The following is a 26,150-nucleotide window of genomic DNA, read 5'->3' as shown; positions in this document are numbered from 1 at the left end:
CCAGGAGCCTCTTCTGTGTCCCCCACGTGGATACAGCATCCCAACACTTTGGCCCATCCTCCTCTGCTTTCCCAGGCCACAAGCAGGGAGCTAGATGGAAAGCTGAGCAGTTGGGACACAAATCAGAGCCCAGTGGGATCCTGGCACTTACAAGGTGAGAATTTGGCCACTGAGCCATCTTGCAGGGCCCAACAAATGATATTTTAAAAATGAAGAACAGAACTTCTAAAAGGAGAAATGGAGTCAAGAAGGATGGGATAAAAAGAAATCAGCAGTTCCCACTATCAGTCCCCTCCTCTCCCACAGGCTGAGTTAATTTTTCTAATATTATAAAACATTGGAAATCCAACTAGACTATCCCATCAGAATCCCTATGCCAATCAGAAGACTGCCCCACTGCTGGAGACAACAGAACAGTGGAAATCACACAGCAGCAGAGGCTCCTCCTCCTCCTCTGGCTCCAGCTATCCCTCCAGGAGCCACTCCTCTCTTCCTGACCCACAGATCTGAAACGCAGCCGCCTGCAGCAAGACATCAAGCACTTTTTCGGAGAGCCCTCCCCGAACCCAGCCTTTATGGGAAGCTACTCACAGATTTTCCTGTAGCTTGCTTGAGTCCTGCTTAGTTCCTAGTTGGCTCATCAAATTCTTTATCTGAGCAGCTGGGGAAGAGTAGGGGGAAAAAACACATCATCAACACCATACTTCTCAGATCACTGGACTCTACAATCTTGAAAAAATACATCCAATAACAAAAACTGTGCGATGATCAAAATCTTCAAAAACTAATTACCAACTCATTCTCTCCCCTATGGAATAATATGTTACAATTGAAAGAAGATATTTTGTTTATCATCTTCAAAGAACCTGCAGACTTTTACACATCTCCATAGTATTGGTTAAAAATTTCATCATTTTTAGAATGGCCTTGATACTAATTCACATCAACAAAAATGTTTACACTCACTAATGCCTGGTAATTTTTCTATAGTAAATTGTTTTGGGCAGACAATGTATGTTGATGATAGCAGCTTACCACTGACTGAGCGTCTCCACTACACTAAGGGCTCTGGGAGCTGGCACCATGGGATGGTGGGTAAAGTGTCTCCCTGCAACCCTGGGATCTCATGAGTGCCAGCTGGAGTTCCAGCTAATGGCCTGGGAAAGCAGTGGGAGATGGCTCAAGTGCTTGCGGCCCGTCTCCAGGTGGCAGATCTGGAGAACTCCTGACTCCTGGCTTTGGCCTGGCCTGGCCCTGGACATTATGGCCATCTGGGGAGTTAACCAGTAGTTGGAGCTCTCTTTTTGTCTCTGTTTATATATAAACAAAAAGAGCTTTGTAAACATTCTCAATAATTTTCACAGCAATAGTCTCAAGTAGATATGCCCTTCATTGTACAAATGAGGAAATAATGCATTCAGGGAGGTTTACTATCTTACACACGTGCAAGGGCAAGAAGTCAACCCCAGGTACATCAGACTCCAAGGGCTAGGTTCTTTCAACTGTGCTTTCTATACCACAAAATGAGCAAATAGGGCCCGGTGGCGTGGCCTAGCAGCTAAAGTCCTCGCCTTGAAAGCCCCAGGATCCCATATGGGCACCGGTTCTAATCCCGGCAGCTCCACTTCCCATCCAGCTCCCTGCTTGTGGCCTGAGAAAGCAGTTGAGGACAGCCCAAAGCCTTGGGACACTGCACCCGCGCGGGAGACCTGGAGGAAGTTCCTGGTTCCCGGCTTCGGATCGGCGCAGACCAGCCGTTGCGGCTCACTTGGGGAGTGAATCATCGGACGGAAGATCTTCCTCTCTGTCTCTCCTCCTCTCTGTATATCTGGCTTTCCAATAATAATAAATCTTTTAAAAAAATGAGCAAATAATCTAGTTATTCAACCCTCTCTACCTTTTCTTTGGTATTTTTGCTAAGCTTAGGAATGGTCACAAGGAGCGTGCCCAGCAGCCCAGCCGCCAGGCCCCCGGGCCCTCACTGGTTGCTACAGCAGCAGCAGGACCCATGAACTCCTGCGCCCTGCTTTCTATTTCCGCTTCTGCTTGGGAGGCTGGAGGGGATAGCAGCATTCACAGGTTGGAAGTTACCTCCAGGATTCCTTTTTTTGTTTTTTTTTTAATTGATTTATTTGAAAGGCAGAATTACAGAAAGAGTTGAGGCAGAGAGACATCTTCCATCTGCTGGTACACTCCCCACATGGCCGCGACAGCTAACCCCTACGCCACAGCCCTGGTGCCATCTGTGTGATTTCTGGTTAGCCTGCTTGCTTTTTAAAAACGCTCACTGTCTTCTATACGTAGCTTAAGCGCAGAACACATTAACAGAATATTCTATGCCCAGAGGAAACACACTGACCGCCCTCCATTTCAACAGACCCTCACAGGTATCACAGCATAAGAGTTAGAGTGGGGCTCGGCAGTGTGGCCTAGTGGCTAAGGTCCTCGCCTTGATCCCATATGGCCGCTGGTTCTAATCCCGGCAGCTCCACTTCCTCTCTATCTCTCCTCCTCTCAGTATATCTGACTTTGTAATAAAAATAAAATAAATCTTAAAAAAAAAAAAAAAAAAGAGTTAGAGTGCTTCTGAATGCCCTTCCCACCCTCCGGAGAGTAATGCCAAGGTGCCACTTGTAAAACACCACCCTGCCCAATGTCTGGCATAGTGAGAAAACAAGGAAACCAGTGCATACTGTATAACCTGTGACAATGTAAATACAATGCTTCCATGACCAACACAAATTGTGAAGTTTAAAAGTTAATTGTTTTGGGTCCGGCACAGTAGCCTAGCAGCTAAAGTCCTCACCTCACACACACCAGGAACCCATATGGGCGCCAGTTCTAATCCCAGAGGCCCCACTTCCTATCCAGCTCCCTGCTTGTGGTCTGAGAAAGCAGTCGAGGTGGCCCAAACCCTTGGGACCCTGCACCCGCATGGGAGACCCAGAAGACCTCCTGGCTCCTGGCTTCAGACTGGCTCAGCTCCAGCTGTTGTGGCCACTTAAGGAGTGACCCATCGGACGCAAGACCTTCCTCTCTGTCTCTCCTCCTCTCTGTATATTTGACTTTCCAATAAAAGTGAGTAAATCTTTAAAAATTTAAAATTTTGGGGTCACAGTTATACAACCTTATGCCTAATGTAGGAACCAACAGGACTTACACAGCAAGCTGAGGAAGCATGCCTTTCAGTGAAATGATCAAAGCACAGCTTGGGGCGGGGGGTGCCTGGTCTCAGGACTGGCTCCTCTGCTTCCCAATCCAGCTTCCGGTGAGTCTGTACCCTGGGAAGCAGCACGTGACAGCTCATCATACAGTAGTCCCTGTCATCCATGATGGAATATCAGGGTCCTGCCTTAGGTCTGGCTCTGTTCTGGCTGCAGCAGGCATTTGGGGAATGAACCAGCAGATGGAAGCTCTCTGTGTCTCTCCTTCAGATAAAACAAAACATTAATATCTAATTTTTTTTTCTTCTAAAGATACAGAGAGAAGGAGGAAGAGAGATAGAGAGGAAGATCTTCCGTCCAATGATTCACTCCCCAAATGAGCACAATGACAGGTGCTGTGCTGATCCGGAGCCAGGAACCAGGAACTTCCTCCAGGTCTCCCACATGGGTGCAGGGTCCCAAAGCATTGGGCCATCCTCGACTGCTTTCCCAGGCCACAAGCAGGGAGCTGGATGGGAAGTGGAGCTGCCGGGATTAGAACCGGTGCCCATATGGGATCCAGGTGTGTTCAAGGTGAGAACTTTAGCCACTAGGCCATGCCGTAGGGCCCGAATATCTAATTTTTAAAAAATAAATAACATAGAGCAAGGAAATACAAGTTGAAGTTTATTAGAAGCCAATTACTTGGAGCTGGCATCCCTCATAGGCACAAGTTCAAGTTGCTCTACTTCCACTCCAACTGCCTTATAACATGCCTGGAAAGCAGCAGAAGAGTCAAAGTGCCTGGGCCCTAACACCCATGAGGGAGACCCGGATGAAGCGCCCAGCTCCTGGCTTCCGTCTGGATCAGCCCTGGCAATGCTGGGGAGTGAACCAGTGAACCTGGGGAGTGAACCAGTGAACCTGGGGAGTGAACCAGTAGATGGAAGATTTCTTTCCTTCTCCCACTGTACCTTTAAATCTTAAAAAAAGAAAAGAAAAAAGAAAGAAAAGCACTAGATACTTACAACACTGACTTGTTAATAGCTGCCAAGCCTAATAAGAAACAATGATTAGGCAACAATGGTTGCTAAGACCCTATTCTTAACCAAAAATTGAACAATCTGATATATTTTTAGCAACATATAAAAGTTACTTTCCCCTAGCCAAAAACCATTGAACCAGGGGTATTAAATGCAAAAATTTTCGATGACAACAATATATAGGTTGACAATACCTCAGATTATGATCTTATTTTGAAGCCACATTTCCTAGACCAATTCCAATATTACAATGGAAATATCAAATTCACTTGATTGACATTGTGCCTTTTGACAAAACTTCCCTAAAATGTATCTACTCTATTTAGTGAGGATGGTTATAGCTTAATGTTTCAATAAGCAAGCACCAGCATTATAATTACAGTGCTCTTTCTGTAAGATATAAATTACTATTTGTTTTTTTTCCACTAACAAGTAGTATGTCCTTCCTTGTAACTCAAAAGGGAATCAATACACTACTAAAGCTATCAGCTTGACAGTCATAACAATAATGTACAAGACAGCAGGAGTTAGCACAAGCCAAGCATTGACTAGGCACCAAGCTAGGAATTTAGTAAAACATTACCTTATTTGACTCAAAGAACTCTTCAAAGACCATTATCACCCCGATAATGTATATGCCCAGGCTGAAATTCACAAGAGCTACAACTCATTCATTCATCCAAAAGTATCTACTTTATACTGTTGTGTGTGCTGTGTCTGTTATGTATTAATTTCAAAGACAAAGTTACAGAGAGAGATCTTTTTTAAAAAGATTTATTTATTTTTTATTGCAAAGTCAGATATAAAGAGAGGAGGAGAGGCAGAGAGGAAGATCTTCCATCAAATGATTCACTCCCCAAGTGACTGAAACGGCCGGTTCTGCGCTAAATCCAAAGCCAGGAGCCAGGAACTTCCTCCAGGTCTCCCACGGCTCTGAGCAGGGTCCCAAGGCTCTGAGCCGTCCTCAACTGCCACAACGGCCACAAGCAGGGAGCTGGATAGAAGTGGAGTTGCTGGGATTAGAACTGGCACCCATATGGGATCCCGGTGCATTCAAGGACAGGACTTCAGCCGCTAGGCAACCGCACAAGGTCCAAGAGAGAGATCATTTTTCCATTCACTGGTTAATTGTCCAAATGGCCACAATGGCCAGGGCTGGCTCAGACCTGAGCAGGGAGCCAGAAGGTCCATCTGGGTCTCCTATGTGGATGCAGGGACACAAGTACTTGAGCCAACATCTGCTGCTTTCCCAGACACATTAGCAGGGAACTGTTTTGAAAGTGGAGCAGCCAGGACAGGAACTAGTGCCCATATGGGATGCTGTGTTGCAAGCAGCAGCTTAATCTGATATGCCACAACAACAGTTCCTCTACACTGCTCTATGCCCTTCAAGACACCTGCTTTCAAGCTTACATTCTAAGGGGGGGGGGGGGGAGAAGAAAGATAACAAGCATATATAAGATGATGAGAGGTGGCCTAAAGGAAAATCAACTCAGGTGAAGGTTGAAAATGACAGAGGAGGGCAACAAGCGTTAGCTGACAGCAGACAGGAAAGATGTGAAAGATCAGGCAATGCAGCCACAGGGGGGTGGGGAGCATTCCAGAGAGTAATTAGCACAAAGTCACCAGTGCAAGAATGCTTGGTGTGAAGAGGAACCATGGCAAAAAAGACAAGGGAAGTAAAGTGAATAAGAGAGATGCCAAAAAGGTGGGGAGCTTTGCAAACAATCCTAAGTTCCGTGAATTTTAATGAAATGTCAAGTTATTGGTGGGTTTGGGTTGACCAGAGTTCAAACTCACAGCTAATTCCAATAGCTAAATTCTTGCCACATTACCCTCTTTCAAAAGGCTGGTAATCAAGGAAACAGAATGTAGTCATCCAGGGCAGGCCTGGATTCCCCAGTGTTTGCTCTACCCTACTTATCTGAAAGCTCCCTAACTTTACAGCTCTCTGTTCCAGATAGGCTGATGTCCTTGCTCTAACCTGCTCCCTTCCCCAACTCCCTCCTACTTGGGGAAATAGCCTCTGCACTCACTAGAGTCCAGCAGGGTGCCAGGCACCGATTGGGCAGAAGCAATTACTGATTAATTGAATCAGTCTCCCTTTTACATGGACTCTCTTTAAGGCAGAAGAGGAGAATGCAGGGCAACTAGGCCTGGTGAGATCTGAACTCTAAGCCAGACTGACTAACCAGATGAATGCTGCTCCACAAGTCAGACCATTTTGCTGGGTTTCTTTCCCACCACTTGTAGATCATATTCAGATACAACCAACATTCAGTGAATACCTACTATTTGGGTGAGGTTTTTATTTTTTCTTATTAAATCTTTACAACTATGTGAGCACTAAATTGTCTCTAGGTACTCACCATCGTTCAATCATAAAATTCAGTAATAATGAAACAGCTGTAGTCCCACCCGGGATGGTGTGTGCAATGATGCTTTCTTCTGCACCCTAAAAGTCTGGCTTAGAAGTCTCCATCTGGGCCCAGCGCAGTGGCCTAGCAGCTAAAGTCCTGTCCTTGAACGCCCTGGGATCCCATATGGGCGCTGGTTCTAATCCCAGCAACTCCACCTCCCATCCAGCTCCCTGCTTGTGGCCTGGGAAAGCAGTCACGGATGGCTCAAAGCCTTGGGACCCTGCACCCACGTGGGAGACCTGGAGGAGATTCCTGGCTCCTGGCTCCGGATTTAGCACAGAACTGGCCGTTGCGGTCACTTGGGGAGTGAATCATTGGATGGAGGATATCCTCCTCTCTTTATATCTGACTTTGCAATAAAAAGAAAAAAATCTTTAAAAAAAGAAGTCGTCGTCTCCACCTGTGACTTCACAAATGGAACTGGGCTGATCCTATGCTGCAGAGGGCACAGGCCAGGAATGCAATCCAGCTCTCCCACATGACTGGTAGGGACCCAAGTACTTGAATCCTCACCTGCTGCCTCCTCAAGTGAGCATTAGCAGGAATGCAGGACAGGATAAGCCAGGATAGGAAACCAAGCACTGGGATATAGGATGCAGGCATCATAAGTGGGTTCTTCATCACCAAGCCAAACATCTATGCCTCATCTGTCATCTTAAAAAACAAGTCTTGGCTAAAACATGTAAAAAAGCATGAAGGAAGTCAAATAACTGGAGCCAGCAAAGTGGCGTAGTAAGCCCTAACTGCTCCACTTCAATCCAGCTCCCTGCTTACAGCCTAGGAAAGCAGTGGAGGATGGTCCAAGTCTTTGGGCCCCTGCACCCCTAAAGGAGACAGGAAGAAGCTCCAGACTGGATTGGCTCAGCTCCAACTGTTGCAGCTATTTGGTGAGTAAACCAGCAGATGGAAGACCCCTCTTGCTCTTTCTTTTTCTTCTCTGTTTCTCCTTCTCTCTGTAACTCCGCCTTTCACGTCAAAATAAAAATAAATCTTCAAAAAAATTGATGTCATATATTACAGCTAGCATGCACATTCAAGACTATTCTAAATTGAACATACTCCTCCTGTGCTTTAAAATGATAGTAGAATTTGAAACCCCAAATGAATTAAAGTGTAATCACAATGAAAACAACTGCCATTTCAGATGGGAATTTTTTTCCCTCTTCACTGGACATAATCTGATATTCTCATTCAGTATATTAGTGTTTCAATCTGATGACTGGGTTCATGTTTTACTTTACATTCTTGCACCTCTGATGAAAATGTAGAGTTTCAGGAAAACTCTACACTCAGAATGAGTGCTAGACATCAAAGATACACTCCTCCCTTTACCACTGCCAGTGACCAAATACATACTGATGAACAGAATGGACTCTGAGTTACACCTGCCTACGCTTGCGTCCCGGTTCCATCACCCCTAGGGGAGCGACCTGGAGCGAAAGTCTCCATTCCTCTGGGTCTCAGTTCTCTTGCCTAAAAAAATGAGAATAACAAGAGACCCCTCATACGGTTGTTATGAGAATGAAACGAAGTAACATACAGCTAAGTTTAAAACAATGTCTGGCACATAAAGGTACTCAATTAAGGATAGCGACCATTACTGTTATCAAACTCAAGACCCAGAAAAATGCCCTCAGCAATAACAAAATCAATGCAGTATATAACAAATGCCAGCTACACATCCACTACTGCTGTGCCAGGCACTGCAACTAACAAGAAATACAGACTGCATAATTTCACCACCCTCAAAAAACCCGTAGTAACCTCTCCAGGTGTAGTGAGTGACAAGACCAAAAAGCACTGATCAAATAATATAGATTATAAGCAAGTGCTAAAAAAAAAGGTGCCTAGAAACTTTTAGAAACATGAGATCTAACATTCCTTAAGCATTTATTACATAATAAGCACTGTTTTTAGTACTTTACATAAATTATTTTATCCTCACAATCCTATAAATTATCCCATGCAATCCTCACCTTACATAAATTATCTCATTTAATCCTCACAAGGGATTAATATTAAGCCCATTTTATGGATGAGTAAATTGAGAAACAGAGGCACAGCAATACATTTACAGTTAGTAAGAAGATGATCTACAATTTAAATCGAAAGCCAGACAGTGTGACTCCTAAGCCTTGCTACTAAACAAATATCACTTACTGAATGTCAATCATGTGTCAGGTGATATACTAGACACTTTCAAATGACACTGCCTTTTAAAAATTCCAACCATACTTCAGATGGGGTAACATATTTAAAAAAAGAAATAACCTGGGATTTCCCTTACCCCCTCCCAAAGTCCCCTTCCCTCCACTGGAAATCCCAGGGTTTACGGACTGTATCACAAAATGATAATATTAATAAAAAGAAGAAGCAAACTAAAAAAAAAAAAAAAAAAAGGAACCTGTTCAAGGTTACTAGCATACAGCGGAGCAGCACTCAGCCACAGATCTGCTGACCCTTGAGTCCTTGATCTTTCAAAGTGGGCTTAATGGGGCTACTGCTGGGCACAACAGCCACTCCACATTACAGTGCTGGTTTGAATTCTGGCTACTCTGCTTCTGCTCCAGCTTCCTGACAGTGTGCCTAGGAAGACAGGAAATGATGTCCCAGAGAGAAAGCAAGACAGAGAACATGTACTCCTCTTATTTTTTTCTGCATAATATTTACTTATTTTCGATGACATTTACACAGTTGAGAAGGATTCTTACCCACGTGAACCACTGATTAGGATAGGAAGGGTCAAGGAATGGGAGAAAGTGGATGGGACAACTGCTTCCAATCTTCCTTTCTATACTTCCTGTTTCTGGAGGAAAAGGAGAGAGTGCCGCTCCCAGAAGCTTAACCACACCAGTATCTGAAGATATGGAACAGGTCCCCAATGTGGAGCAGAGAACATGCGTTCCTAATCACTGGTTCACTCTCCAAATCATGCAACAGCCAGGGCTAGGTCAGGCTAGCACCAGCTGAAACCAGTAATCAGGAACTCAATCTAGGCCTCCCACATGGGGGGCAGGACCCCAATCAAGTGAACCATCACCACTGTCTCCCTGCATTAGCAGGAAGATGGACCTGGAGCTGGCATCTAAGGATGCCTTTAGGATTTGTATAATTTAGACAGCCAGTGAGGTAGGGAGAAGACAAGTGCCAAAGAAAGGAGAAACAGAATAAGCAACAAATCAGAGTTCATGAACTTTAAGAAACATGTCCTTAGCAAAGTATGAGAAGCAGGGCACATGGTTAACTGGGATTAAAATCAGAAAGAGTGAAAGCAGGTGGAATGTTAAGATGTGCCACAGCAGACAACAGAGAGCCAGCAGAAGCTCTCAAGGAGATGAGTAACACAATGACAACAAGACTTTAGACACACTGCCGACAGTGTTATCAACCAAAACTAGAATGGCACGACCACAAGTAAGTTGCTGGAATAACAGGTGTTAGGGATGACAACATAAAAAGGCAAATAGGAAAAATCCATCTGAAAGAACCACCCACAGAATCTCATGATAGTTTAGAAAGTTCAACTGTTTCTTATTCTTCAGTAAATATCAATAAATCAGCCACAGGAAAAACAGAACTGCTTTTCTTTAATCTCTTCAGAGTTAACAAGGAGACTATTGGGTTTGGATTTTTTTTTCCCTGCTTCTGCCTCAGCAACACTTGCCCAGCCCCTTCATTCCACAATAGCTGGAGTCAAGTGCTCCTCCTCTGTGTGCACCCTCCCCAGACTGGTAACAAATGTGTGTGCCAGGCAGTCAGCCTTAGCTGTACCTGGAACAACACACACAGGGCACTACGTGTCCTTCAGGTGGCCATGCTCAGCACTCCCAAACCCACATCTGTGCTTGACCACTGAGGGGGAAAAAATGACCTATTCTCTCAAGCATTCAGGTCTGAATGGGCACAGGTCTGAGTTTCTGTCCACAAGCCCACATTCTGAGGGCACCCTGGCTCCGCTGACCATGTCTCAGGAGAGGCTTGGGGGATCCGTACTAGCCTGAAAATTGGGAAACACAACGTTGATCCTACTAATTCCAAATTCCCAGTTCCTCACTAAGCAATCCCAAGGGAAGAATTCCCAGACCTTGCTGAACACACTTCGCTCCTGTCCTCTGCCTAGGATACCTTCCCCAGCTTCCAGCGCCACCTCCTCAGAGAGGTCTTTCTTGATCAACTTACTTTCCCTCTTCCTCACCTGCTTATCCTCTTACCCTTTCTTTCTCTTCAGAGCACTCACCATTACTTGCTCTGTGTGTGTGTGAACACATACAGAAAGGATCCACAGATGAGGCACAGCCCCTCCCCAGTGTCCCTCCGGAGTGAAAGCTGAAGTCACTTACATACTTCAAGAGTTAACTGCTACAGGCCTTTAGTATTAATTAAAAATTATAAAAAAGCAAATTTCTAATCATAAGAGACAGATCTGGCATTGTCATTTGTTAGCTGGGCAATTACCAGTCAGTTTCTCAATCCCTAAGATGGAACTAATACTGGCAATTACTTCACAAGCTGTTTCAAAATTAAATAATAAATGCACATCACTTTTTATCCTGCCTGACATACAACATGTACTCAAATTTAGCTATTCAAATTATTGAGAAGTGACTCTAAATTTCCCCTTCAACCCGATGTCCAACCAACAACTAAATCTTACCAATTCTATTACCATGGAAAATTCTCCTAGTTTCTCCTTCCTTTTCATTTCACAGTCCCCAACTGGGTCTGACAGTCTCAGCGTGGCAGCCACCGCCACTGCCGACCCTGGAGTGGAAAGCCCTCCCAGGCTGCGGTGTGGCCCAGGCCTGCGTCCGGGAGGGCCTCAGTCAGGCCCTTCTCCAGGACTGTGGGATTCCAGTCTCTCTTCCCTGTTATTGGCACACTCCTAAAGGATTAAACCCAGCTCCCTTAGCTCAACACTTAATGCCTTCCACAGCTAGGCCCACCTCACCTTTCCAACACTGTCCTCCACTACCTTCTAGAGTCAACCACTTAGCCTCTGTGACCCCTTCAGCTTGCCCACCAGCACAGTATCCATTCCCTCCCGAAAAGCTCTGTGCCTACAAAGCTGAAGTATTTTCCACTACCTTTGCAGAACTAGTTCAAATGCCACAGGCCTTCTCTAAATGGTTTCTCGCTCTCCCAAATGCCTACTTGTGATCTGTACTGCCACAGCCCTAACACACTTTACTTCTTGGTTGTTTATGTACTCCACAAGCTCACCAATGAATCCATGCCACTTCCTACACTTACTACACAGCCTAACACTCAAGCAAATATGTGCTAAATGAATACTTTAAAAGAGCACATTCAAATGAGATTTGGCCTCAGCAGAAAATCTCAATCTGGACCAGAATGTTGATCCACCCTCCACTTACAGCAAGCATACACATCTGGACTTAACAGATCACATATTCTTGCCACTTCCAATCACCCAGGTTCCTGATCTCAATGCCTCCCCATCAGCAATGTTCTCAGTCTCAAATTCAACCATGTCCATTTACATCTAAAAATCAAACCGATCGATTATGCCTTAAAATAGACAACACAATTGTAATCCAGGACCAACCAGTTCTACCTACGAACAGAAGGTAGCCAAACTCTCACAAAAATACGATAATAACTCCCCAGGATGGGGATCAGGGAAAATTGCTGCAGACGCCCCAGGGTCTCTAAAGCTCTGAGCTGATTTTCAACCACGGAAAACGGCCGGAATCAGACTCATTTACATAGTCCCACTCAGACCCTAAAGGCGAGGAGGGAGTTTAGGAGTTCCACCAACTCTCCCCTGCCGCACGCAGTTAAGTGGTGGAGGCTGCCGTGTTTATCAGCTTAGTCCCAAAGAGTAGCTACTAGGGAAGCTCCATCCGCTTCAAGCCCCCAAAACACACCCTCCTTCCTCACTGAGGAAGACACAACCCTGTAGATGGGAAGGTTCTTGGGGAATTGTCTTTGCGAACACACAATCATCCCACCTCTCCAACAACAGTCACGGGGTCTGATGTTCCAAGTCATTACAGGAAGAACTGTGTACAGTCACCCAAACAACACACGCACCCCTCCCTCCACTTCTCTGAATTCAAAGTTGCTGATTTCCGAGGAGCCAAAGGCTGGGCCGAACGTAAAACCTAAAGCCTCCATCAGTAAATAACCGCGGCCCTCAACTGGCCCCCAGAGGAAGGCGAGGTGGGCGGCGGGGGAGGCCACGACAGGAAAAACTCGGCTGGCCACTCGGCGCAGGTCACGGTGCTCGCTGCTGTCGGGGTGACACACACCCCCTCGCACCCTCGGGCGGCCAGGTCCCCAGTTTCGGCCCCGACCCCGAGCGGGCGGGACTCCGGAGAGGAACCCGAGCTTCAGCCCCGGGGCTCGGGACCCTCGGGGAGCCGGGGCCTGACAGTCTCAGCGTGGCAGCCTCCGCCACCGCCGACTCCGGAGTGGAAAGCCCTCCCGGGCTCCGGCGTGGTCCCGGCCTGCGTCCCGGAGGGCCTCAGTCAGGCCCTTCTCCAGGACGCCCTCCCGGCCGCCGCCCCCCAGCTCGGAGCCCCGGCTCACTGGCTTGGCTGATCCGCTGGATGTTGCCGCTGCACGTCTGGATGATGCTGTTGAAGTCTCGGACCGGGGGCCCTGAAGGCCCCGGGTTCCGGTACATGTCTAAAGGACCGTAGGACATGACAAGGAGCTGACACCGGCTCGCCCAGCACCGAGCCGCGACCGGAGGCTGCCGTCAGAAAGCACCCGCAGGCTGGAAAACCGGGAAGAGAAAGGGCGGGGAAGGGGCTGAGGCTGCGTGCGCACCGTCCCCGCCCCCACGTCTTGCGCACGCATCTGTCACGCCCCGCCCCACAGTGCGCAGGCGCAGCTGGGAGGGGTGGCCTAGGACTGCGGGGCGGGGCAATGACGTCATACCGTTGGGGTTGTGGGTGCGGGGCGGGACCATGACGTCATATCATTGGAGGTGGGGACTCAGTTTGGTTATGCTTGAGTGGCAAACTGAGACAGGAGAAAAGGAGTTTTGATTCCCAAAAAATTTGTACCAGATGAACTCAGCCTCTCTGAGAAGCCCAACCAGGGGAAAATTCAACAATCAAGAAACTCAGGTTTGTAACTGAAGTGTAACCCGAAATTCCTCACTCTACTTTCGTCCTGTAAGACTTTGGTAGAATTTGTGAAGGACTTTATGGTTTCCAGTTCACCCCTCTCCTAAATAATAAATAGTATTTGGGTGAAAACATGCTATGTATGAATCCTCATTGCAACTCACTTGTTCACAAGCTGTGCCACAGTGTATGACAATGCTCCAGCCATGTCTTTAAGACACATACCTGGTTTTTTTTTAAAGATGTTTTTCTTTGAGAGAGAGAAAGAGAAAATCTTTCATCTGCTGGTTCACCACCTCCCCAAAGAGGGACAACTGTCAGCACCCAGCCGTGCCAAAGCCAGGATCTTCTTCCACCTGTACCACTGGAGTGCAGGGGCCCAAACGCTAGGCCCATCCCTCGGCTGCTCCGCGTCCCCAAGCACAAGCAGGCAGCTGGAAGGGACGCGGAGCAGCCAGTACAAGAACCAGCTCCCCTACGGAATGTTGGCATTACCCTTATACCACAGCAATACACAGACCAAGTGGTCCATTTTTTTTTAACTCCTAAAATTTAAAAATCATTTCCTTGAGGGGCCCGGCGGCATGGCCTGGCGGCTGGGGTCCTTGCCTTGAAGGCCCCGGGATCCCATGTGGGCACCGGTTCTGGTCCCGGCCGCTCCACTTCCCGTCCAGCTCCCTGCTTGTGGCCTGGGAGGGCAGTTGAGGACGGCCCAAGGCTTTGGGACCCTGCACCCGCGTGGGACACCCGGAAGAGGTTCCTGGTCCCAGCATTGGATTGTCGGCCCGTTGTGGCTCACTCGGGGAGTGGGACGTCGGATGGAGGAGCTTCCTCTCTGTCTCTCCTCCTCTCTGTATATCCGGCTTTCCAATAATAATAATAAAAAAAATAATTTCCTTGGATAATTGGGAGTGAAGATCATTATGTTCCCCCTGTAGACTGCATCGTGTGAGTGTGTGGTGAAAGGAAAGCTATGGAGAGGAACTTGGTTTGGGAGGAGATCCCATGATGAGCCTTGCAGAGGAAGTGGCCAAGCTTCCTGCGTAGCCAGCCTCACCCCGCTCACGCCTGCTTTGCAATCTCTGGGGAATGCGGAGGAAGCAGGCAGCTTGCCCGTGTGGGAGGGACTCTGAACATGTGCCCTCAGCCGTGGTACTTTTCAGAACAGACTTCTGTTTTTCATTCATGCATTCATGAGAGCATTTTTTGTTTGCATTTTTAATCTGTAGAAAAAAAAATCATTGAAGGCTCTTGCTGGGATTAGTAAAACCTGTAAAAATAAATATTTATTTATTTTTATTGAAAAGGCAGATTTACGGAGAGAAGGAGAGACAGAACAATTTTCCATCTACAGTTCATTTCCCAAATGAACTTAATGACCAGAGGTGAGCTGATCTGAACCCAGGAGCTTCTTCCAGGTCTCCCACGCATGTGCAGGGTCCCAAGGCTTTGGGCCATCCTCAACTGCTTTCCCAGGCCACAAGCAGGGAGCTGGATGGGAAGTGGAGCAGCCAGAATACGAACTGTAGCCTATATGGTATCCTGGCACTTTGCAAGGAGAGGATTAGCCAATTGAGCCATTGCACCAAGCCCTAAAAATCTGTTTCTTAAAGCCCATCACTTTGTGTTAACTCTTACAACAGATTGTGTAGACTATATTCTTTTTTTGTTTTTGTTTTTGTTTTTGTTTTTGCTTTTAATTTTTTATTTTCTCTTCAATATTGCCTATATAGATCAGCTCAGCTCTGGTCATTGCAGCCATTTGCGAAGTGGACCAGTGGATGCATGATCTCTCTCTCTCTCTAACTATGCTTTTCTTTTCTTTTTTTTTTTTTTTAAAAAAAAAAAAAAAGCTTTATATTGACTTGTGAGAGTTTACCTAAAATAATTGAGCACAAATCTCAATATAGTTGGAATCTTACTGAACTTGATTTTTTTTTTAATTATTTATTATTTAACTTCATTAATTACATTGTATCATGTGACACAGTTACACAGACACTTGGGCTCTCCCCACCCCTCCCCAAACCCTCCCACCATGGTGGACTCCTCCACCTTGCTGTTTCATTTACCTCTGACACTATTTAAAGTAAATTTCATTAAAGATACTTTTCTCCTAGAAACTGAAAATACAGTTGTTTTCTTTTCTAAAGATTTATTTATTTATTATATATTTTATTGTAAAGTCAGGCATATATAGAGAGGAGGAGAAACAGAGAGGAAGATCTTCTGTTCGATGATTCACTCCCCAAGTGACCGCAATGGCTGGAGCTGAGCTGATTTGAAGCCAGGAGCCAGGAATTTCCTCCAGGTTTCCCATGTGGGTGCAAGATCCCAAGGCTTTGGGCCATTCTTGACTGCTCTCCCAGGCCACAAACAGGGAGCTGGATGGGAAGCAGGGCCTCCAGGATTAGAACTGGTGCCCATATGGGATCCCAGCACTTTCAAGGTAAGGACTTTATCCGTTAGGCCACCGTGCCAGGACTATTGTTGGTTTCTTTATGTAAATTAAAAGTTGTTGGGCCCGGCGGCGTGGCCTAGCGGCTAAAGTCCTCGCCTTGAAAGCCCCGGGATCCCATATGGGCGCCGGTTCTAATCCCAGCAGCTCCACTTCCCATCCAGCTCCCTGCCTGTGGCCTGGGAAAGCAGTTGAGGACGGCCCAATGCTTTGGGACACTGCACCCGCATGGGAGACCCGGAAGAGGTTCCAGGTTCCCGGCATCGGATCGGCGCGCATCGGCCCGTTGCGGCTCACTTGGGGAGTGAATCATCGGACGGAAGATCTTCCTCTCTGTCTCTCCTCCTCTGTGTATATCTGGCTGTAATAAAATGAATAAATCTTTAAAAAATAAATAAATAAATAAATTAAAAGTTGTTTTCTAACTGCAATCTTTCAGAACAGTATATCTGTGCATTGCAAATACTAGATTGTCAGTAGCTAGTTGTTGTACTACCATGAACAATTAAAAATTATCAATTCTTATAAATAGCTGTGATGTAGTGGGCACCGTGAAACTATTTTACACATATTATCAGTAATCCCCCAAATAAAACTCATCTGATAAAGACCACCCATTGCATAACCAAGTTGAGTTTACTAACTGCTACTGCTAAGAAAAATGATGTGTCGGGCCGGTGCGGTAGCCTAGCGGCTTAAGTCCTCACCTTGGACGCGCTGGGATCCCATATGGGCGCCGGTTCTAATCCCAGCAGCTCCACTTCCCATCCAGCTCCCTGCTTGCTGCCTGGGAAAGCAATCTCTCTGTCTCTCCTCCTCTCTGTATATCTGACTTCGTAATAAAAAAATGAATCTAAAAAAAAAATGACTAGTCCCCAAACATGGTCAGAGTGTAGGATTTGGGGACAAGACAGAGTGTAGATGAAACGCAAATGCAACAGTGAGATCACCTCAGGGGTCATGTGTGAAAGCGGTCATTCTGAGACCCAGTCTGTGGAGAGGAGTTGGGGTCTGTTTACTTGTAAACTACCACATGAAGACACATGGAGAAGGTGGTAGCTGGAAGCCCTTTCCCTGAAGCTCTGTGTCTGGGTTAGAAACTCAAGCTCACTCTACGTGCCGCAATAACTCACAGTAGTCCATCTTCACTGACATCTCAAAGGGGACATTTTCTGAAAAGCTGTGATTTTTTTTTAAGATTTATTTATTTTTATTGGAAAGGCAGATATGCAGAGAGGAGGAGAGACAGAGAGGAAGATCTTCCATCTGATGATTCACTCCCCAAGTGAGCCGCAACGGCTGGAGCTGAGCCAATCCAAAGCTAGGAGCCGGGAACCTCTTCCAGGTCTCCCATGCAGGAGCAGGGTCCCAAAGCCCTGGGCCATCCTCAGCTGCTTTCCCAGGCCACAGAGAGGGAGCTGGATGGGAAGTGGAGCTGCCGGGATTAGAATCGGCGCCCATATGAGATCCTGGCAAGTTCAAGGCGAAGACTTTAACCACTACATTATTGCACCGTGCCCAAACATCTGTAATTTTAAGAGCAAAGATCTGTCAGCACTGTGCCAACCCATGAAAAGCATCTTCCTAGGCTGGCACCCATCAAAGCAGAATTAGTTCACTGTTACATAGAAGGAAGCTGGTGTTCCCAAGGGACTCCAGGGGATTTCCCCCCCCCCAAGTGTCACATAGCTGTTAAGCAACAGAGACAGCATTCCACAGCCGGCTACACTCCCAGCACATATCTACCCACGTGTTTTCCATAAAACGTGCATAGTTAAGGATCACAAATTTTAGAACTAAACAGTACTTTTCCTAATTTTTTTTTTTTTAAAGATTTATTCATTTTATTACAGCCAGATATACACAGAGGAGGAGAGACAGAGAGGAAGATCTTCCGTCCGATGATACACTCCCCAAGTGAGCCGCAACGGGCCGATGCGCGCCGATCCGAAGCCGGGAACCTAGAACCTCTTCCAGGTCTCCCACACGGGTGCAGGGTCCCAAGGCATTGGGCCGTCCTCAACTGCTTTCCCAGGCCACAAGCAGGGAGCTGGATGGGAAGTGGAGCTGCCGGGATTAGAACCGGCGCCCATATGGGATCCCGGGGCTTTCAAGGCGAGGACTTTAGCCGCTAGGCCAAGCCGCCGGGCCCTTTTCCTAATTTGTTACTGCGTTGTAATTGATAGGTAATAGAACATCCAGATATGAAGTGTAGCTCCATGGATTTTGGTGCTTTTATCCACCCAAGTAACTACCACCTAAGAGTAGGACGCTTTCATTAGCACCTCACAAAACTCTCTTGACATACGCTCCTTTCCCATCAAATTTTCCTCATCTCCGAAGATCACTTTCTGATTTTTCTAATCACTGTAGGTCAATTTCGTCTATTTTTGGACCCACACTTTATGTATTCTTGTTTCAATTACACAATGCTTTCGAGATGTGTTCATGCTGTTGCACATGTCAGTAATTTGATCTTTTGTTTTATTAATTGGTAGTTTGTCATATGAATGTACTTCAATTTGACTATTCTTTTTTATTTTTTTAGGTTCTTATTTTATTATACAATTCCATAGGCCTGACTATTTACTTTAGTGGACATTTGGATGTTTTCCAGTTTGGAAACTACATTGTAAAGACTGCATGATGAAGACCATAGCAATATTTATTTTTACTAATTTCAAATTAGAAATAAGCTTTGACATTATAGGGTGCAAAAATCCAGCAACCAGAGGGTCTTTGTTGTGATACAGTGAGCTAAGCTGCCCCTAGCAATACTGGCCTCCCATATGAGCTCTGGTTGGAGCCCCAGCTGCCTCACTTCCAGTCCAGCTCCCTGCTAATGTGCCTGGGAAAGCAGTGGAAGATGGCCCAGGCCTGGGCCCCTGTACCCATATGGGAGACCTGGATGGAGTTCCAGGATCCTCGCTTTGGCTTGTGCCAGTTCCAGCATTATAGCCATTTGGAACCAGACAATGGAAGCTCACTCTGCTTTGCTAATTCTTTCAAATAATAAATCTTTTTTTTAAGTATATTTTTATTACAAAGTCAGATATACAGAGAGGAGGAGAAACAGAGAGGAAGATCTTCCGTCCGATGTTTCACTCCCCAAGTGACCACAACGGCCGGTGCTGCGCAAATCCAGAGCCGGGAACCTGGAACCTCTTCCGGGTCTCCCACACGCAGGGTCCCAAAGCATTGGGCCATCCTCGACTGCCACAAGCAGGGAGCTGGATGGGAGGTAGAGCTGCCGGGATTAGAACCGGCGCCCATATGGGATCCTGGCATGTTCAAGGCGAGGACTTTAGCTGCTAGGCCACGCTGCTGGGCCCTCAAATAAATAAATCTTAAAAACAAAAAATGGCCTACAGCCGAGTGAGCAACAATGGTGACCTCCTCCAAACATTATGTGGAACTAAAGAAGCCAGGCACAAAATGAGTAAAGCCTACATTATTCCATTTTTATCAAGTTCATGGTTGGCAAAAATTAAACCATATTAAATTAAATTATAAAAGTAAGGATGGGTGTGGGGAGGGCAGGCATTGTGGTTCATCAGGCTAAATCACTGCTTGAGTTGCACACATCCCATATCAGAGTGCCTGGAACTGAATCCCATCTCCGCTTCCAATCCAGCTTCCTGCTGATGCACACCCTGGGAAGCAGATGATGGCTCAAATACTTGGTCCCTGCCACTCATTAGGGAGACCTAGATGGAGATCTGTGTTCTTGGCTTTGGCTTAAACTAGTCCTGGCTGTTGTGGGCTTTTGGGGAGTGAACCAGAAAATATCTGTCACTCTCCTTTTGAAGTAAATAAAAATAAGCACACATTAAAATAAATGATAGTCATTTAGTCTAGTGGTCAAGATACTAGTTTGATGCCTACAACACACCCCAGAGTGTCTGTGTTCAATTCCCAGCTGTAGCTCCTAACTCCAGCTTCCTATCAGTGTAGACCCTGGGAGGCAGTGGTGATGACTGAAGTAATAGGGTTCCTGCCACCCACAAGGGAGACAGAGACTAATTTCCAAATTTTTGATGCTAGCCTAGGCCAGTCAGAATCAGTGTGGGCATTTAGGGAGTCAACCAGTGGATATAAGTGTGTGCACTCTCTCAAATTAAACATGTATGTATACATTGTTTAACATATATATTTAAAAATATATTGTCATGAGAATTTACTAAAACCAAGAACAGGGGCAAATCTGTGTTTTATAAAATGGCCACTACAATGGTCCCCTACCCCACATACTCTTCTGCTTTGTCTTTTTTTTTTTTTTTTTTTTTTTTAATGAGTAGATATACAGAGAGGAAGAGAGGCAGAGAGGAAGATCGTCCATCCGATGATTCACTGTGATTGAGCTGATCTGATTCAAAGCCAGGAGCCTGGAGCCTGTTCCAAGTCTCCCTCATGGGTGCAGGGTCCCAAAGCTTTGGGCTGTCCTTGACTGCTTTCCCAGGCCACAAGCAGGGAGCTGGATGGGAAGCAGACTGCCAGGATTAGAACTGGTGCCCGTATGAGATCTCAGTGCATTTAAGGTGAGGACTTTAGCCGCTAGGCCACCATGCCAGGCCCTGCTTTGTCTTCTATCAAGAGAGCGGATCTTGAGTCTGCCCTTCTGAAGTGAGGTTATGTGATCTGTGAGGACATGTCAAAATTTCTAGTGTAACTTCAGCTTTCAACAGCTGTGTTTGGAGTCATAGGGTACCAATGAAGGAGAAGGAGCTTTGAGGCCACTAAGCCACCTGCAGAGGTCACATAGGTGCTCCAGTCAGCACTATGAGATTTCCAGTGATGCCAGCTTGTACACTAGGTATAGTACAGAGCCACAGGAGATGAACCCAGCCCCAGTCAGTGTCCCTCAGATTTTGAATCTTCCCAGCTGTGAGGATCCAGGTGTTAACAAACACACGTCACCCAAATGCCCTGCCAAGTTCTTGATCAACAGGATCTAGGTTAGAATGGTTGTTTTGGGCCCAGCAGCGTGGCCTAGCGGTTAAAGTCCTCACCTTGAATGCGCCAGGATCCCACATGTGTGCCGGTTCTAATCCCGGCAGCTCCACTTCCCATCCAGCTCCCTCCTTGTGGCCTGGGAAAGCAGTTGAGGACGGCCCAAAGCTTTGGGACCCTGCACCTGTGTGGGAGACCCGGAAGAGGTTCCAGGTTCCCGGCTTCGGATCGGTGCAGCACCGGCCCGTTGCGGTCACTTGGGGAGTGAATCATCGGACGGAAGATCCTCCTCTCTGTCTCTCCTCCTCTCTGTATATCTGACTTTGTAATAAAAATAAATAATTCTTTAAAAAAAAAAAGAATGGTTGTTTTAAGCCATTAAGGCTCTGGGGCTAATGTCATGTAGCAGTAATCAGCCAATGTCCAGGAATGCCTGAGGTTTTTTTTTTTTTGTAAGATTTATTTATTTTTATTGGAAATGTAGGTTTACAGGGAAAAGGAGAGAGAGAAAGAGATCCCATTTGCTAGTTCACTTCCCAAATAGTAGCAATGGCCAGGGCTGAGCTGATCCGAAGCCAGGAGCCCAGATCCTCTTCTGGGTGTCTCATGCAAGTGCAGTGTCCCAAAGCTTTGGGCCGTCCTCGACTGCTTTCCCAGTCCACAGGCAGGGTGCTAGACGGGAAGGAGGACCGCCAGAATGAGAACTGGCACCTATATGGGATCCTGGAGCGTTCAAGGCAAGGACTAACTGCTACACTATCATGCCAGGCCCAAACGCTTGAGTTTTGACCTTCCTGAGGATGACCCTTCTGCCTGGCCCTTCAGCTGGCCATTTGCTGAGGACAGCTGGACTGCAGGTAACAGTCCTACACTGCAAGGAATAGAGCCTAAGGCTTCTGAGTGACTTAGAGGGCTAGAGTGCTTGAAGACCTTCCTGAGAGGGGCTGGATGACACCTTTTCCTGCTTATACTCTTCCCCTATAGTGGTTTACAAGGCTAAGTGGATAAATCAAAGTAACGCACACAATAAAAGGTGGGAAGAAATAGTCTACAAGACTAAATCCATTGATTTAGAGAAAGCACACTGACTTTGGGTTTACAGCAGAAAATGACCAAGATGTGACACTGGCAGTGCTTGAGAGACATCTGTTGTCAGTTTTAAAACTTACCAATAGGCACATCGTGGTTTCAGAAATATTTCTGTCCTCCTTCTGAGCCAGCACCTCCAAAAGCTTTCACTCCTTTTGAAGACAGCCTTTGTTCTTCTTGGAATAATAATCATGACTGTCAAAACCCAGGAGCAATGGTGCTATGCTGTGATGTCCATGAGGAGTCACTTGGTGGCTTTTGTCATTGCTGTACCTGCAAATGCCGAGCCTATCACAAAGCAAACATTTAAACTGGATAAATAGGAGGTGTGGTCCAACCTTGGAGTGCATGTATCCAAGCTGAGCCTCCTCAGTGGCTGATGCCTGTGCAGTGGACAGCATGTCCAGATGCACATGAGGGACTTGCTGGCCAGCTCAGGATGTCCACTTGCCTCGTCAGAGGATGGAAAGCAGAACAGGCTGGACAATTCTGGCCAAGCTTTGCAGCATGTTCCTGGGTCTGTGGATGCAGTAGAGCAGACCTTGCCAACCAACAGACCTTGCAAAGATTTCCCAACGCTAGAGCAATGAAACTGACACCTCAGAACTATCAAAATCACTCGGGGCCAGCATGGCAGCCTAATGGCTAAAATCCTTCCTCTTGCACGTGCTGGGTTTCCATATGAGCACCCATTCATATCCCAGCTCCTCTACTTTCCATCCAGCTCCCTGCTTGTGGCCTAGAAAGGCGGTAGAGGACCGCCCAAAGCCTTGGGCGCTTGTACCTGTGTGGGAGACCCAGAAGCTCCTGCCTTTGGATCAGCTGAGCTCCAGCCATTGCGGCCACTTGGGGAGTGAAGCAATGAATGCAAGATCCGTCTCTCCTTCTGCTTGTATATCTCACTTTCCCTCAGAATACACTTCCCTACATCAGGTTCTCTAGCGTGTCATCAAAGGACTGCTCCCCATTCCTAGGTGCTAATGTAGTTTGATGGCAAGGAGCCGTCCTCTTCCCCACCTCCCCTCTGGACAGAAGAGAAAAAAAGACTGAAATGTGTCCCACCATCTTCCTCCTTACCCTTCCCAGCCTAATCAGAGGCTCACACTGGCATGCATCCCTCTCAAATATGTAAACCATATTAAAAATAAAAATTTAGGGCCCGGAATGGTGGCCTAGTGGCTGAAATCCTTGCCTTGAATGTACTGGGATTCCATATGGTCACCAGTTCTTTTTTTTTATTTAAAGGTTTATTTATTTTTATTACAAAGTCAGATATACAGAGAGGAGGAGAGACAGAGAGGAAGATCTTCCGTCTGATGATTCACACCCCAAGGGAGCTGCAACGGCTGGTGCTGCGCCAATCTGAAGCCGGGAACCTGGAACCTCTTCCAGGTCTCCCACGCGGGTGCAGAGTCCCAAGGCACTGGGCTGTCCTCAACTGCTTTCCCAGGCCACAAGCAGGGAGCTGGATGGGAAGTGGAGCTGCCGGGATTAGAACCGGTGCCCATATGGGATCCCGGGGCGTTCAAGGCGAGGACTTTAGACACTAGGCCACGCTGCCGGGCCTGGTCACCGGTTCTAATCTGAGCAGACCCACTTCCCGGCAGCTCCCTGCTTGTGGCCTGGGAGAGCACTCAAGGACGGTCCAATGCATTGGGACCCTGTGTGGGAGACCTGGAAGAGATTCCTGACTCCTGGCTTTGGATTGGAACAGCACCGGCTGTTGCAGTCACTTGGGGAGTGAACCACTGACGGAAGATCTTCCTCTCTGTCTCTCCTCCTCTCTGCATATCTGACTTTGCAATAAAAATGAAATAAATCTTTAACAAAATAAAAATTAAAAAATTTTAAATATTTAATGGAAAAAATGATAGAAAGGACAGAGAGGAGTTATTTTTTTTTGGCAGATGTGAAACTATCAGCAGTTAGATGTTTACTTTTTTTCTCTACAAGCAAGAGAAACTATTTCCTAGGCAGGAGAGAATGGGAAATGTCTATTGATGAACCAGCAAGACAGAGATGAAAACAAAAGCCACCTTGATACTTGAGTCGATACGAATTTTTATTAACACGCATTTGTCAAAGGCTGTACAAACCAAAACATTCCTGTTTTAAAATGTCCATTATTACAAACATACAAAGAAACAAAAGGTGTTACCAAAAAGTTAGCTACTCAATCTCATGGTAAACAGTGTCATGATTTTTAAAAATCAAAATTTCAAGACTGAGGTTTCTTTTTTCCCTTTTAGGAATTTATGGAAAGTTAGAAAATGTGTGGATTTGCTTTTTATTAAATGCCAAGACTTTTAAGAAAAAGAATCTGTATAAAACTTGACTCGTGTTGCCTTGTTTATACATCACATAACAGTTTTTTCAGTCTTTAAAATTGAAACAAAAAACCATGACTCGTTTTTGCCAATCTTCTCCCCATAGTCAATGCAAATACCTGAAAAATATTATCTGACAGTGGAGCTTGAACTAAAAGTGTCTCATTCAAAAAGTTACAAAAGTATTGAGTGCTGACCTGTCCTTTGTTCCTAAGGTAAAAGTGCATCCCCCCCACCCCACCCCAGGTGCTAGAGAAGCAACATGGTCCACCGTTCTCTCCCACTGGAAGGAAGCCACCTGTGTCCGCATCTCTGTCCAACGCTGAGTGAGGCTCACAGATCACAGAGCATTTGCCTTTAGGATCCTTCCAGCAAGTTAGGGCCACTGCCCCAGTGTCAGAGTACTTCCGTCCCTGCTGTCTCAGCAGCCTCTTCCTCTCAGGTACTCCACATAGATGACTGCAGTGCAGCTGGCCTGGCTGCTGCGTGACACACGCCAGCCCATCCTTAACTCACAGAGGACCTGAGGGGGCAGCTGCCAAGTGCAGACCCATCCCCGTTCCTGAACGGTAAGGGGAAGACCAGGCGCACACTCCTCTGGCTGAGTCCATTTTCACTCTTTTTTCCACTGAAAGCAAGGAGTGTGTGGGCTTGGCTGGGTGAGCAGCAGTGGGGATAAGGGACGGCGACAGCATTTCTTCCAAGCAGATGCAGAGTCCATTTCCTGAGCAGAAATGCTCTTACAGTTCACATGTTAGCTGATGTTGGATTTATTCATGTGTAAAACAAAACAAAACAAAAAAAACCTGCCCAACAACCTAATATGCAATTGATACAAGAAGTAAAAGTACTCTTAAAAACAAGTGGCAGTGTGAGAATTTAAACTCAATCATACGAGACAAGCAGGAAAGAGGTGGGAGGGACATGTCCAGTATAACCTGGACGAGCTCTGCTCTGCCCTTCCTCCAAAGGACAGACTCTCCAACTTCGGCTCCCTCCCTCAGGTCTCTCCCAAGAAACCCTCCCCAAGGCACTTAGCTCCACACGGCTGCGTTGAGTTGTTTCACCTTAGCAATCAGTTCTCAGAGACTCCAAGGGGACAACAGAAGATCTGATTCTTACTAAAAGCTTGAGAACAGGACAGTTGTGTGTGTGTGTGTGTGTTTCCAAGAGATGTTGCTTTTACAAGAAGAACCAACGAGGCAATACCATTACTCCTTTGTTTTTCAAGAAAAAGTTTGTTTTAAAAAATAAATAAAACTCTGGCTATACATAGTACAAAGTTCATACATAATATACCTGGAAAAAAACCCAAGAATATATACCCTGAAGCACTTTTTTTTCTTTTTCTTTTTCTTTTTTTTTTTTTTTTTTGAGAGAAAGCCTCTTTCATTGTACGAAGTCTGAAGGTGGCAGTGATACGTAATTAACACCAAACTAATTGCTCACGGGTGTGGCAGGATGCAGTGATGGACAGAACAATCATTCTGCACATAACACTGAGCAGTGACCACCACAAAAGAACAGAGAGGAATACTGAAAGAGAACAGAGGAGAGGTACAGGGCAGGGAAACTGGAAGAGAGAGAAGCAAGTGAAAGGGACCAGGGGATGGGGCAGAGAGA

General features: G+C 46.3%; 1 protein-coding gene across 1 annotated transcript in view; it reads right to left on the bottom strand.

Annotated features, from left to right (window-relative positions):
• Positions 1-13,414, bottom strand: part of STX12 (syntaxin 12) — a 40,258-nt gene extending 26,844 nt beyond the window's left edge. The window contains exons 1-2 of the mRNA XM_004592189.3: positions 13,159-13,414; positions 592-661 (exon numbers count right to left, since the gene is read on the bottom strand). Coding sequence (XP_004592246.2) covers positions 592-661; positions 13,159-13,276 — 188 coding nt within the window. The 5' untranslated portion in view covers positions 13,277-13,414. The remainder of the gene's footprint in view (positions 1-591; positions 662-13,158) is intronic.
• Positions 13,415-26,150: the final 12,736 nt, after the last annotated feature.

Source organism: Ochotona princeps, chromosome 2, assembly GCF_030435755.1.
Source record: "Ochotona princeps isolate mOchPri1 chromosome 2, mOchPri1.hap1, whole genome shotgun sequence".
Lineage (NCBI taxonomy): Eukaryota > Metazoa > Chordata > Mammalia > Lagomorpha > Ochotonidae > Ochotona > Ochotona princeps.
Note: the sequence above shows the minus strand (reverse complement) of the source record. Positions and strands in the feature narration are given on the sequence as shown.